This window comes from Pseudophryne corroboree, chromosome 2, assembly GCF_028390025.1.
Source record: "Pseudophryne corroboree isolate aPseCor3 chromosome 2, aPseCor3.hap2, whole genome shotgun sequence".
Lineage (NCBI taxonomy): Eukaryota > Metazoa > Chordata > Amphibia > Anura > Myobatrachidae > Pseudophryne > Pseudophryne corroboree.
Window position 1 is genome coordinate 540,024,455 of NC_086445.1, and position 15,403 is coordinate 540,039,857.

Sequence of the window (15,403 nt, forward strand, 5' to 3'; positions counted from 1 at the left end):
CGTACACAGCAGGGAGGGCGGGGGGGGATGGGCGTACACAGCAGGGAGGGCGGGGGGGGATGGGCGTACACAGCAGGGAGGGCGGGGGGGGATGGGCGTACACAGCAGGGAGGGCGGGGGGGGGATGGACGGACACAGCAGGGAGGGCGGGGGGGGATGGACGGACACAGCAGGGAGGGCGGGGGGGGATGGACGGACACAGCAGGGAGGGTGGGGGGGATGGACGGACACAGCAGGGAGGGCGGGGGGGGATGGACGGACACAGCAGGGAGGGCGGGGGGGGGGGGGATGGACGGACACAGCAGGGAGGGCGGGGGGGGGATGGACGGACACAGCAGGGAGGGCGGGGGGGAATGGGCGTACACAGCAGGGATGGCGGGGGGGGGAATGGGCGTACACAGCAGGGAGGGGGATGGGCGTACACAGCAGGGAGGGCGGGGGGGATGGGCGTACACAGCAGGGTGGGGGGCGTACACAGCAGGGTGGGGGGCGTACACAGCAGGGAGGGCGGGGGGGGATGGGCGTACACAGCAGGGAGGGCGGGGGGGATGGGCGTACACAGCAGGGAGGGTGGGGGGGGATGGGCGTACACAGCAGGGAGGGTGGGGGGGATGGGCGTACACAGCAGGGAGGGTGGGGGGGGGGGGGTGGGCGTACACAGCAGGGAGGGTGGGGGGGGTGGGCGTACACAGCAGGGTGGGGGCGTACACAGCAGGGTGGGGGGGGGTGGGCGTACACAGCAGGGAGGGCGGGGGGGGGATGGGCGTACACAGCAGGGAGGGCGGGGGGGGATGGGCATACACAGCAGGGAGGGTGGGGGGGGGGGCATACACAGCAGGGAGAGCAGGGGGGGATGGGCGTACACAGCAGGGAGGGGTGGGCGTACACAGCAGGGAGGGTGGGGGGGGATGGGCATACACAGCAGGGAGGGCGGGGGGGGATGGGCATACACAGCAGGGAGGGCGGGGGGGGATGGGCATACACAGCAGGGAGGGTGGGGGGGGATGGGCGTACACAGCAGGGAGGGCGGGGGGGGATGGGCGTACACAGCAGGGAGGGCGGGGGGGGATGGGCGTACACAGCAGGGAGGGCGGGGGGGGTGGGCGTGCACAGCAGGGAGAGCAGGGGGGATGGGCGTACACAGCAGGGAGGGCGGGGGGGGGTGGGCATACACAGCAGGGAGGGTGGGGGGTGGGCATACACAGCAGGGAGGGTGGGGGGGGGGGCATACACAGCAGGGAGGGCGGACACAGCAGGGCGGGCGGGCACAGCATCGGAGGACGGACACAGCATCGAAGGACGGACACAGCAGGCCGGGCGGACACGGCCGGGCGGACACAGCAGGGCGGGCGGGGGACGGACACAGCAGGCCGGGCGGACACAGCAGGTTGGCTGGGCGGACACAGCAGGGCGGACACAGCAGGGCGGCCGGGCGGACACAGCAGGGCGGCCGGGCGGACACAGCAGGGCGGCCGGGCGGACACAGCAGGGCGGGCGGGAGAAGTATAAGAAAAATAAGAAAGGATGGCATACATCCTGCCGACGCTGAGTTAAGTGGGCCCGGCTTCCTCCGAGCTGCGGCTATCTCCTCCCGCTGACACTCCTGAAGGGGACCCGGCTTCCTCCGGCTCTCTCCATGTGACTGCTCCGTCGTTCTCCTCTCCCAGTAAGGCTCCCTCCATCGCTCACGTCCCGCGATCTCCTCCGGGTCTTGTAGAGGCTCCCTCCTTCTCGTCCTCCCGCCGCCTGCAGCTGTCCTCGTCATGCACGAGACACTGCTTCCCGCGTTCTCCTCATGCACAACTTGACAAGCTCATCTATGTTCACCCCCTGCTGGCGGCCACTGCGCAGGCGCAACAAATTGAAAAGCCCTATCTTTAAAATGGGGCATATTTTACTTAATTAAAAAAAAAACTATAACTTTTTGAAAAACCACAACCCCAAAAGGCACTACACTGGGACATACTCTATCTAATAAAACAAACCCCAGGTCTTAATTTGTCCTCTATCCTGAGTTATGCCTTCCCAAAAAAATCTTCATTCACTCTATAGGAAAACGGTGTCAAAAAGCCACTGAGGGAGTGGCAGAAAAAAACTGACAGTTGGAACTTTAGCTTACTCTCAATTCCTCATTTTTTATTATTTTGCCCTGAAATTTGGCATGCAGCAGCGGGTGACGATTCTACACGTCCATGCCAAATTTCAGCTCGGTACGTCCAATCAGTTTTGAGGTGTAGCCCCTCAAACACCATGCCCCCATCTCAGAAGTTCCCTATGGGAGAATTCCGTTTGTTCGATTCAGCCTTAATATAAGGGCACGACCGTGCCCTTATAATATATATATATATATATATATATATATATATATATATATCGAAAAAGCACCCAGACCTCATTTTGGTTACGTCCCTCATCATATTACTATTCTGAACTGTGAGTAATACGTGGGTATATTGTTAGAAACACTGTTTTTACCCTCACATAGCCTAATTTTCAAATGATACATATTGATCCCATAACACGCTGCAGCGTATCAGGAGCTCCATTGTACCCCTTAGTATACACAACACCCGCCCCCCGCCCCCCCCATATAATACTTTAACATATGCACCGTACCCTCTACCATAATACCTCTCAGAACACAGCGTCTCCCAATATTACATACGGTACACACAGCACCCCCATATTACTCCGAGTACAAGAAGTACCCCTCTGTACGCACAGCTTCCCCCCTCAGTACACACCGTTGTCCCCATGGTATCACTCAGTACACAGCTCCCCCATATTACCCCCAGTAATTGAAGTGCCCCTCAGTACACACAAATTCCTCCACCCCATATGGTATCCCTCAGTACACATTATCCCCAGTACATGAAGTTGTATGCGGTTTGCATAGTGCTCGTCGGGATCCCGGCTGTCACAATACCGATGTCTGGATCCCGACAGGGGCACCATAGTACTGCCGGTATACCGGCGAGGTAGCTGATTCCCACTCTGTGGGTGTCCACGACACCCATACAGTGAGAATAGAACCTGGGGCGAGTGCAGCGATCCCACAAAGGTCTTTGTTGTGCTCTTCACCCTGCCGGCATTCTACCACTTGGCATACCGATGTTGGTATACTGACAGTCGCTATCCCGTGTGGCTGTAAAACATACCAAACCTCATGAAGTGCCTTTCAGTACACACAGCACTGCCAAATTACACCCAGTACTTGAAGTGCCCATTAGTACACACAGCTATATTAAACACACCTCCCCTGCTTATGACAGTGTCAGGATGCAAGGATGATATCGATAAGGTACACAGTCAAATCTTATGTTGACCTATTCCTGTGTTGACCTTATTGTCATGTCAACCATCTTGACATATATACCCTTTTATTCCAACCAAATGCTTGTCAATGTCGATCCGTAACACAAGCTCAGGAAATACTTGTGTGACAGGATCTCCTACGCTGCACAAATTATAATGGTTGGAAAAAGCAGATCAAATGGTACTGACCTTAAGGTCAGGGCCGGTCCAAGCTTATTTTTTTTTAGTAAGCGAAAATCTATTTTGGCGCCCCTTGATGGGATAAAAGCGGTGTGGTCTTACAAGAAAGGGGTGTGGCTACACAATTGTACTCCCCGTGGTACAGGGTGATAGTGGGTGACAGCAGAGGCGTAACTAGGGTTTTCGGAGCCCAGGGCAAGATGAAGAGTGGCGCCCTTCCACTCCCAAAAAAAAAAAAAAAAAAAGAAGTATGTGCGTGCACGCCATCTGCACCAGAAGGGGTGTGGCCACTGAAAATGGGGCGTGCCAACATGACTCACTTACCCCGTGTCGCCTCTCGGCACACTATCACCTACCCCTTGTGTCATCTCTCAGCACACCTTCATTCAATTTTTGCACAGTACCATGCAGAGTCCCCTTTTTACACAGTGCCAGATACACAATTGCCCCACAGTGCCAGATACACAGCGCCCCACAGTGTCAGATCCACAGTGCCAGATACAGCGCCCCACAGTGCCAGATACAAAGCCCCACAGTGCCAGATACAGTGCCATACATGCCCCACAGTGCCAGATACAATGCCCCACGGTGCCAGTTACATGCCCCACGGTGCCAGTTACATGCCCCACAGTGCCAGATATAAGACCCCCCAGCCCCCCTCCCAGTCACTCACCGCTTCCTTCCCTCTGCTATGTGAGGGGAGGAGAGCGCAGCGCCTCTCCTGCCCCTCAATGCTCCAGGTCTTTGGCGGAGATGTGGCGCCGGTTCATTAGCCCATCAGAGCTCGCAGACCGGCAGCCAATCAGGAGCCGGTCCGCAAGCTCTGATTGGCTAACGCCGTCGGAGACTGGACGCACACGCAGCGCTGCTGGCAGTTAGCACATTGAGGGGCAGGAGAGACGCTGCGCTCTCCTCCCCTCACATTGCAGCGTGACGGGGGCGAGTGGGCAGGATGCCGTGGCCGCCGGTGGCGCCCCCCTCTGCTGGGCCTGCCAAGGCGCCCAGGACACGAGCCCCACTCGCCCTGCCTTAGTTACGCCTCTGGGTGACAGGGAGATAGGTTACTGGTGAGGCAGGGGTGACAGGGAGATGGTGGGTGACTGAAGCAGGGGTGACAGGGAGATGGTGGGTGACTAAGGCAGGGGTGACAGGGAGATAGTGGATGACTGATGTCCCCAGTGCCAGATACACATGTCCCCACAGCGCCAGATATACCCCCAGTGCAGATACACATGTCCCCACAGTGCCAAATATGCCCCCAGTGCAGATACACATGTCCCCACAGTGCCAGATATGCCCCCAGTGCAGATACACATATCCCCACAGCCAGATATGCCTCCAGTGCAGATACACATGCCCCCACAGTGCCAGATATGCCTCCAGTGCATACACATGCCCCCACAGTGCCAGATATGCCCCCAGTGCAGATACACATCCTCCCACAGTGCCAGATATGCCCCCAGTGCAGATACACATGCCCCCATAGTGCCAGATATGCCCCCAGTGCAGATACACATGCCCCCACAGTGCCTGATATGCCACCAGTGCAGATACACATTCTCCCACAGTGCCAGATATGCCCCCAGTGCAGATACACATGCCCCCACAGTGCCAGATATGCCCCCAGTGCAGATACACATGCCCCCACAGTGCCAGATATGGCCCCAGTGCAGATACACATGCCACCACAGTGTCAGATATGCCCCCAGTGCTACACATGCCCCCACAGTGCCAGATATGCCCAGTGCTGCTACACATGCCCCCACAGTGGCAGATATGCCCCCAGTGCTGATACACATGCCCCCATAGTGCTAGATATGCATCCAGTGCTGCTACACATGCCCCCACAGTGCCAGATATGCCCCCAGTGCAGATACACATGCCCCCACAGTGCCAGATATGCCCCCAGTGCAGATACACATGCCCCCACAGTGCCAGATAGGCCCCCAGTGCTACACATGCCCCCGCAGTGCCAGATATGCCACCAGTGCTGCTACATATGCCCCCACAGTGCCAGATATGCCCCCATAGTGCCAGATATGCCCCCAGTGCTGCTACACATGCCCCACAGTGCCAGATATGCCCCCAGTGCTGCTACACATGCCCCCACAGTGCCAGATATGCCCCCAGTGCTGCTACACATGCCCCCACAGTGCCTCCTACAGTGCCAGATATGTCCCCAGTGGTGCTATACATGCCCTCACAGTGCCAGATATGCCCCCACTGCTGATACACATGCCCCCACAGTGCCAGATATGCCCCCAGTGCTGCTACACATGCTCCAACAGTGCCAGATATGCCCCCAGTGCTGCTATACATGCCCCCACAGTGCCAGATATGCCCCCACAGTGCCAGATATGCCCCCAGTGCTGCTACACATGCCCCCCTGAAAAAAGAAGTGCTGCTCACCGCTTCTGTGAGGGGAGGAGAGCGCAGCGTGCGCCTCTCCTACCCCTCCGTCTCCAGTGGCGGTGTCTATCTTCAATTCGCCTCCGGCCCGTGAGCCAATCAGAGCTCGCGGTCCGGCAGCCAATCAGGGGTCTCAGCTGCCGGTCCACGAGCTCTGATTGGCTCACGGCCGGCGCCGAATTTAAGATAGTCACTGCCGCCGGAGACGCCAGTGCGCGCCGGGCAGCGGTGGCCCGGGAGCGGATCAAGCCGCTTGCTGTTCACCACTGCTGTAGAGAGTGAGTCACTGTGACTCACTGTCAGCAGCAGCGCCGTCTACTGCCTGGCGCTCAACGCGGCTGCGTAGCCCGAGTATGCGTCAGGCCGGCCCTGCTTAAGGTAGGGTGTCCATCAGTGGTCATTTCTTTTTCCATTGCATGTATGCGAACCAATGATGGTTAGAAACCGGGATCCGGTCTCTAAGTCGACAGTAACTAGGTCGACAATGTCTAGGTCGACCACTATTGGTCGACAGTAACTAGGTCGACAGGGTGTCTAGGTCGACATGTTTTAGGTCGACAGGTCAAAAGGTCGACATGAGTTTTTCACAATTATTTTCTTTTTTTTAACCTTTTCATACTTAACGATCCATGTGGACTACGATCGGAACAGTAATCTGTGCCGAGCAAAGCGAAGGCACCTTGCCCGAAGCATGGCGAGCGAAGTGAGGTGCACTAATTGGGGTTCCCGGTCACTCTATGAAGAAAACTCTACGAAGAAAACGACACCAAAATAACAAAAAACTCATGTCGACCTTTTGACCTGTCGACCTAGAACATGTCAACCTAAAGACCCTGTCGACCTTCAATACCACACCCTTAGAAACCATGGAGGGAGGGTCCTATGAGGAACAAATCTACCTTAAGGTATAGTACCGTGTGTATGCTTTCAGGGGCCTTATGTTACCTGTAGAAACTAAAGCCATTGGGGCAGATGTATTAACCTGGAGAAGGGATAAGGAAGTGATAAACCAGTGATAAGTGCAAGATGATAAATGCACCAGCCAGTCAGCTCTAAAATGTAAATTGATAGGAGCTGACTGGCTGGTGCATTATCACCTTGCACTTATCACTGCTTTATCACTTCCTTATGCCATCTCCAGGCTTAATACGTCTGCCCCTATTTGCCAGCACAACATATTACATGAATATGGATTCTCCTCTATATGAATGCTGCAGGCAGTAGATGGGTGAGAGTAATGTGGGACACAACACTATAGCTTTTTGTGTACCCCAAAAGTGAAGCTTTCTAATGGGAACTGCTCATCTAAATTGTATTGTTCACCATTCAGTATGTGAATCAACCATGTCACACTGCAGTTCTGCAAAGCAAGTTGTTGCCCATAATTCGCTTGTTGTGTTAAGAGAATTACCCTTCTGAAACATTGCAACATTTTGCAGGGAAGTGCAAGACTGTAAAATAAAACTATCCATTCTATATACATATTTCATTGTATAGTTATTCAGCAGAATGCAGTATTTGTTACACACAAGGTTTCCAGTGGAATGTACCATATAAATAATCTTTAATTAACATTTTAAAAAAAATCACTAAGGTTGCTACAAATGTGGTTAAATGCATTGTATAGACGAGGAGCAATGTCTCTCAAGTCTCTTCCTGATGAATACTGTACTAGCTGAGAATATACACCTCTGTGCTGGCTATATGGGAAACGTACATGTTTAGCGTTCGCTGAAGAGTTTGAGAAATGTTGAACTAGTAGATGGGAGGTAGACTCTTGTGTTACATAGCAAGTATGTTTACAGTGTGTTGATAACACAATTTAAAGTACATTTAGAATGTAAGCTCTCACGAGCAGGGCCCTCTTCCCTCATGTGCTTATCCTTTCTTACTTTAATGATCTTCAACTGCACCAATTCCATCAGTCTTCTGCCACCTGATACTTATTCCAGTGTCATCTGCTGATGTAACTATGTTTATTTACCCTGTACTTATCCTATACTGTCATCAACTGTAAGTTGCTGTTTTCCTGTTTGATTATTCATGTACTCTGTAATTGGGCGCTGCAGAACCCTTGTGGCGCCATATAAATAAAGGATGATAATAATAATACATAGTTAATACTGCACACACAACTGCAGTAAATGACTACAAGCGACAGGCTGGTTTATACTACTGTACTAACCATGTACACAGCAGCGCTGTGCCAGTAGCAGGCCCAATGACTTCCACTTCTCACCACTGCCTAAGCAGAAAGCAAAATGACTAATTTGTTAATTATGCTATTATGAAAAATCAGTCTAGAACGGTCTCCTTTCCTGATGTACAGTATATCCTGCCAAAATATCTTCAAAAAGATTGCCACTGATCTTGTTATAATTTAGAGCCAGTTTATGGCAGTGAGCTTGCTTTTATTACTACCTCCCCCATACCCTCCAACATGAACCCATCCATCAGGAACAAAATGCCCAGCTCCTGCTCGTCCCACTTATTTTACCATTGCAGTCTAGTGGACTATTAAGGAAACTGGATGTCTTTTTAGACAGATAACTGCAATCATAAGTTATGTGGGAAATCTAGGCACAGAGGAGTAGATGTATGATCCATATCCGATATGGGGGAGAAGTGGTATCGGCTCACATTATGTGCACTGATACCGAGTCTCCCCCATGTATGGCTGGTGGTTGGTGCGCATGCCTATCGGCGCTGCTATCTTAAAGGGAACAATGTATGACCGGTCAGTAATGATGACCATTCCGACACCTGCAGCCATTGATTTTAACATCTGCTAGGTGTTGTTGCCCATACATCACAGCTGGCTGCATGTGAGATCTCACATGAGTAGTGAGATCTTGCGCATCCACACTGAAGGAGACACACCGTACATCAGGCCGATGCGCTGTGGGAGCTTTCACTCCTCCGCTTCGGCATACGATAAGTTCATATATCTTGGCGCTCCTGCTTCGCCTCAATAAAGAAGCAAAGTCGGAAGCATTATACAGATGTATCCACTTACCTCCCTGCACGTTAACTGTTCTAGTCACACCATGCCAAGTAACACTGAGCATCTTTTTTGCGACTTTTTCCCCTGAAAATGCATTTTCACATTACAATGCGATAGGACGCACAAGCAGCTTATGCTAATTAAAATATGCGCAATGCCTATATTCTGTCACGGCTGCTGCTGTATCTGCATACGAAAAGCTACTCTCGTGTTTTCCTAGAAAGCACTGTAACATACCGTTTTGTATGCAGATATACCCACATATAATTTGAATCATCAGAGTCTGCTTGTGCATCCTACTTGCATATCGATGCGAATAAGATGGATTTCCGGCAAAAAGACACCTGACGTTAACGGAGTTGCACAGGATCTGTCCGCTTACTCACACCAGGCATCTCATGCAGCATGGCATATTGAGGCAAGATGTATGAGGACACATCTGTACAGTGTAATACAAGGTTCTAGGAGATAAGTGTATCTGGTAGAACGGGTTATGTTAGAGAGTTTATTTGTTCTCTCTGTGGGGCTTTACTCCCAATTATACTGGTAGGTTAATCAGCTTCCAGCTGGAAAAAAAACCTAAGTGATATGGAGTATAGATACAGAGCAGGAACTGACGTGAATGATTTAAATATTCTTTATAAAGCCTTATGCAAAATGTGTTATATAATTACTTTAATGGTCAACTTCTAGTCTCGTAAAGGTGATTTTAGCATATATCATAAGGCTATACTAAAGTGTACAGTTCAGCTTCTTCATACTGACAGTTTTCATTCCAAACCAAAACAGGCATTTAAAAAGAGACACATTTGGGTAGATTGTCATTTAGAAAAAAAAAATAAAAAAAAAATGTATAGATCAGTTTATATATATATATATATATATATATATATTTTGTATATGTGTGACTGCATTTTCTTTGTGTAGTCTATGAAGTGTAGCATGCAAAAGCTTAACTTAAATCATTTGAGGAGCAGCATGGATGGCAGTTGTTCAGAAGACTGTCACACAACAGGTCTCCGATTTGATTCCCACCAAGACCATGTATGTGTGGAGTTGGTACAGTCACCCCATGTTTGCATGGGTTTCCTCCCACAATCCAAAGCTATACTGGTGGGCTATTTTTTTTAATCAAACAATGGTAGGTAACAAACTGCAAGCTCCACTGCAGCAAGGAATTACCAAATATTCTCCAACTGTAAAGCACTGGTAAACTAGCTGGTAATAAATAATGCGTACTTTAACAGTAACACTGCTGCCCACTACTAAAACATTCCTTCTTTGTTATGTCTTTTGATTTACTAATACAGGGTTTCGAATTTTAACAGATGCATTCCTTGGTTTGAACATCATGAGTAACTACAGAAGTGCCCTACTGTGCACAGACCATGCAGTTATGGTAGTGACAACTTCAAGTTTTCCATTACACCTTTATGGGGCGCAAGGGAGAACCCGTGATGCCATGTGCCATTTGTATACCATTGAATGTGCATAAACAAGCTTGGTCATATTTAAAGGCCTGCATTTAAATTCCTAAAGGATGTGTAGTCATGGATGTTCAGCTGCACTTACCCTTACAGTACATCAAGGTGACCGATTTCCCTGTACACCTCTGTAGGGAGTTAACTGCCACAAGGTGCCAGAGAAAGTTGGAATTCAATTAGCAGCAAGGAGGGGTGGTCTTCAGGTTGCCAACTGTCAGGATCCCAGCGCCGGAATTCCAACAGTTTTTCTCCCTCGTGGGGATCCACGACCCCCCTGGAGGGAGATTAAATAGCATGGCAAGCCCGCAAGGGGCTCATTAGCGCACACCACGCTGTTGGTATGCTGGTCGCCGGCATACCATACCCAACTCGCAAGGAGTGCTGAAATCCCCCCATATAGGGAGAACACACACACACACAAGAAATTAAGCAGAGATCTCAGTATATGCACCTATAGTGATGTGCGGCCCCATGCATTGCTATCGCCAGCTCTAGCCAGGCCGCTCATTTCACTACTGTGTGAAGTGGGCAGCCCCCCATCTCCCTCAGCACACCGCTGAGGGGGGAGGGTGGGAGTGAGTGATGTGTGCAGAGCAGTCTGATAGATTGCTCAGCACATCTCTTCATGTGTACCCCCCCTTAAGACTGATGGGCCCTAAACACATGCCGATATTACTGCACGATATGAAAGATCTCATTCATTAATGAATGAGATAACGTTCATATCGTGCAGTGTGGAGTCACCAGCGATGAACGATGCACGGCCCCGCGCTCGTTCATCGCTGGTGACACGTCGGCTGTGCATGCAGGCCAATATGGACGAGATCGTCCATATTTGCCTGCACGTCTATGGAGCCGGGTGACAGGGGGGAGTAAAGAAACTTCACTGCCCCCCCCCCCCCCCAATTAGGCACATCGCCTAATGTGTAGGGCACAACTCAAAAACTCAAAGCCCACCAACAGGAATTGGCTGCTTACACATTTACATCAATGAGGAATTCATTAAATGTGATATTGAATGGCACCAGGAATGAGTGTCTGTGGATATATAATTAAAGTCATGACTAGATGACTTCTGCTCACACCTTCCTGATGTGAGGGCAGAAGTCAGACCTAACTAGTTCTGCACTGGAAGTTACGGGCTTTCTGCCTGCACTAATAGCATTGCATGTGGCACTCTGGTCAGAATGTTATTTACTGCACCTAAAGGGCCCTACACACTGGCCGACCCGCCGCCGAGCTGCCCGACGGCGGATACCGCCGACGAGCGACCCGGCGGCAGGGGGAGTGAAGTTTCTTCACTCCCCCGTCACCCGGCTCCATTGAAGTGCAGGCAAATATGGACGAGATCGTCCATATTGACCTGCATGTACAGCCGACGGGGGACCAGCGACGAACGAGTGCGGGGACGCGCATCGTTCATCGCTGGAGCCTCCACACTGAAAGATATGAACGAGTTCTCGTTCATTTATGAACGAGATCGTTCACATCTTTAAAAAAAAAAAAAAAAAAAAGTCAGCCAGTGTGTAGGGCCTATAAAGAATGCCATTCAGTCACCGTAGTCTGCATCTAAACTTAAATTAGGAGATGCATATTAATTTAATATCTCCAGGCACTATTCAATATTGCATTTAATTCAATCCCCCCCCCCCTTCCTCCCAAAATGTGTATTTAGCACTGTTTTACCACAAATAACGTGATGGACACTTTGGTGTAAAGGGGATTAACATTTATTTTTAAAATCACAATGAAACAACTTCAGTTAGAAAAGACCACAGAAGACAAGAAAAAAAAAAAAAAAAAAATATAGTATTTACAGAAATACACAAACATTCTCCCAATTCACACCCACACCATAGTAACTTTAGTAGTGGTAACACGGTGTAGTAAATTGCTCACATCCTGAGAAGGGAAAGTTTCATTGCACACAGACAAATGTCTCTGAACAGCTGGCTTCAGGGTCACTGCTTCTCTTCAGAAGTAGGGTCCAATAATAATGAGAGCAGAAGCTCATGTGCAGACCCCCCTACCCCTCACCCCCCAGTGTCCACAACTTTATTTCCAGCTAATAGTGATGGGGTGGTCCTCAAAGCTCTGATTGTCAGTGAAATAAGTCATGGCAGAGGGGGGTAGGGTACAGTTCACAGCTTATCGATCTGTACTAAACCTAACTAGTACATGAGTTTCCGCTTAGACACGTAATTAGGGCAGTGATTACTTTCATGGAAGGGGGATCGGCAACTTTTGGCACATAAGAGGTCTGTTCCCACCCCGCATACAGTAGAGAGTACCAGGGCTGTGGTGAATAACGAGTAGAAAGGGCTCAATGCACTTAGAAGTCCTTACAGTGGAGGCAGCATCCCTGTCCCCGGCTACTCCTCCTTCTGAGGCTCGGCGGGGGATTCCGTACTCGGGGTTGGCTCAGCGATTTGGGGGCTCTGCTCTTGGGGGGGTTCCGCCGGCTCAGCTTGGGCAGCTACTTCCTCGGCAGGGGGGGCCGCCGCCGCCTCCACGGGGGGATTCTCGGGAGGGTTGGAGGAGTCGGCGACCGGGTCTTCGGCTTTGGGCTCGGGGGCAGTCTCCTCCTTCGGGGAAGCGGCCTCTCCCCCGGCGGGCGCCTCCTCCGCAGCCTCTTTCTTGTTTTTGCGGAAAGGCAGCTTAAAGGGCTTTTTAAAGGAGAACCGCTTTTTCTTTGCCTGTTTTCCCGGGGGTTCCTCCGGCTTCGCATCCCCATTAGTAGGCGGGGCCTGCTCTATAGTCTCCCCGGGCACCACCTCCTCGGTGACGGGCTCTGCAGAGCCATTGGCAGCGGCAGTATCCCCGTTCGGCTTCTGGAGTGTATCCCCGTTGGTTTTCACATGACCGTTCTCCTAATGGGGTAAGAGAAGGATATTAGGCAAATACTAATTTATTACTACCCCAGCCGCAAGGCTAGCTACACCCCACCCCCCAGCGAGAGGGGGGGGGGGGGGGGTCAGATTCCCCGGAATGTCCCCTGAGCTCATCTTCCCGAAAGTCCAGACCTCCCCCACCACCCAGGAAATTCCCCCGAGTGTCACAGGTGGCTCAGCTTGAGACACAGGAGACCGCACCCCACCGGCTCTCAGGAGAGCCCCCCGGGGCAAGCATCCCCTGTGAGCGGCTCCCATGCCGTGGTCTGTGCTGCGGGGATCGCTCTCTAGCAGCCAGCGCAGGTCTGCATGTACTCATTACCCTAGGCGGCGACAGTCTGATCAGCACAGCGATCAATCTACACAGTAAAAGCATACAAGCCCCCCACCCCCATCTGTAGCACGGCACCAGCGACAACACCACAGCCGCATCTCACCTGCTCCTCCGCCTTGCTAGCAGCGGTCTCCGTGCTCTGGCTCTTAGACTCAATGCCGCCCATGTCTCCGCAGGCTGTCTGGAAGTGTACAGCTGGAATAAATGTAGGCTAGAGATAGCGCTCTCCCTCCCGGAGCTGTGATTTGTGCAGCGGCGCTGGCAGTCACGTCCTATCCGCCTCTTGTCTGGGAGTCCAGCCCTCCTTCCTTATATATAGCTGTGCTGGGGAATGAGGCGGCCAATCACAGGGCCGCAAATGCCAATGATCGAGCAGGAACAGCCAATCGGAGAAGCGGGGGGTACTAAGGGCGAGGGCTCGGTGTTGCTCTGGTTCGGTCCTCCCTGGGCAGCGGCGGCGGTAACGGGTGATTTATGATAAATCCTCTCTGGAAGGAGGAATCGTCATTTCCAATAAGCGGCTCCTCTGTCTAAAACAGAAAATAAAAGCCGGGCTCGCTATACACTTACATAGGGACAGATGAGGGAGGTAGCTGATAGGGGCAGTAGCTGGACGTAGTAGTACATTTATATTAGTGGGAATGATCAGGGAGCAGCGGGAGAGCTGCAGTGACTGTGGCCCATACCTGGCTGCTATGCACAAGGATGGGAAAAGAGGTGACATGAGAAATAGGTGGATCATTGGAATGTTACATGCACAACAAAAAGATGTTGAAATCCGATTGTGACAGAATAAAAAGTCCCCTGTCTCCCGCATTGATCTACAGCTGAGGCAAACCCGGGGAATACGCGACAGGCACACAGACTACTACTAGGCTCAGCATGTTACATACACATGTGTTATTCTCATGTACAATATGGTGAAATAAAGATAAATAAAGCACGAGCTACATTCACAGATAGAACTTCATATGTGTTTCAGAGTTATAGGAAGATCAGTGGTTCCCAATTAGCATTCCTGAGGCTAACAGAAGGAGATATGGGGTGCAGCATTCCTAACTTGTGGACATTTCCTGTCTGCTAACTCTGTGGGATAGATTTTCGGAGTTGCAGTCTTTTCAGTCTCCCAGGCTTCATATGCATGACAATCTACATCTATGTCATGCTAATAAAGTGATTTTATTTCTATTGCTGAGATAAAAATAGTTTCAATGTCTTGGTGTGTATGTCTTTGTTTCACCAAGCCATCATTGTTACAAATGTTTTAATAACAAAAGATGCATTAATAAGTGTTTACATGAAGTTATAATCATCATAGTACTTCTAAATAAATCATGCCTTCAGTAATAATATATTGTAACCAGTTTACTTTCTAGAACTTGTCATTCTGCAAGGTGACACATAGAACTCCATTTAAGCACAAACCAGAACCGCATTTGGCACTTTCTAATGGGGTGATAGCATCTGTTGTATATTTAGCAATGGCAGTAAGCTTAACGGATTCAATATGATTTGCCGGGATGCCGGCGGTCAGAATACCAACACCGGAATCCCGATAATTGAAATACTGGAAGCTAAGACCGTTCCCGCCTGTTCCCTAACCCTAACGCTCCCTTCCAGCAGACTAACCCTAACCTCCCCCCGCTGGTGCCTAACCCTAACCCCTCCTCCTCCCCACACTGCCTAACCCTAACCCTCCCCCCTTAGTGCCAAAACCTAACACACACACACACACACACACACACGCCCCCCCGGTGGTGCCTAACCCCCCCACCCCACACTGCCT

At 51.0% G+C, this 15,403-nt stretch overlaps 1 protein-coding gene across 1 annotated transcript; it reads right to left on the reverse strand.

Annotated features, from left to right (window-relative positions):
- Positions 1-12,099: 12,099 nt before the first annotated feature.
- MARCKSL1 (MARCKS like 1) lies at positions 12,100-13,914 on the reverse strand. The gene is made up of 2 exons (XM_063954270.1): positions 13,721-13,914; positions 12,100-13,262 (listed from the first exon to the last, which is right to left on the reverse strand). Exons 1-2 carry the CDS (start codon positions 13,781-13,783, stop codon positions 12,765-12,767), a joined length of 561 nt encoding a protein of 186 aa, XP_063810340.1. The 5' UTR covers positions 13,784-13,914; the 3' UTR covers positions 12,100-12,764.
- Between the last annotated feature and the right edge of the window lie 1,489 nt (positions 13,915-15,403).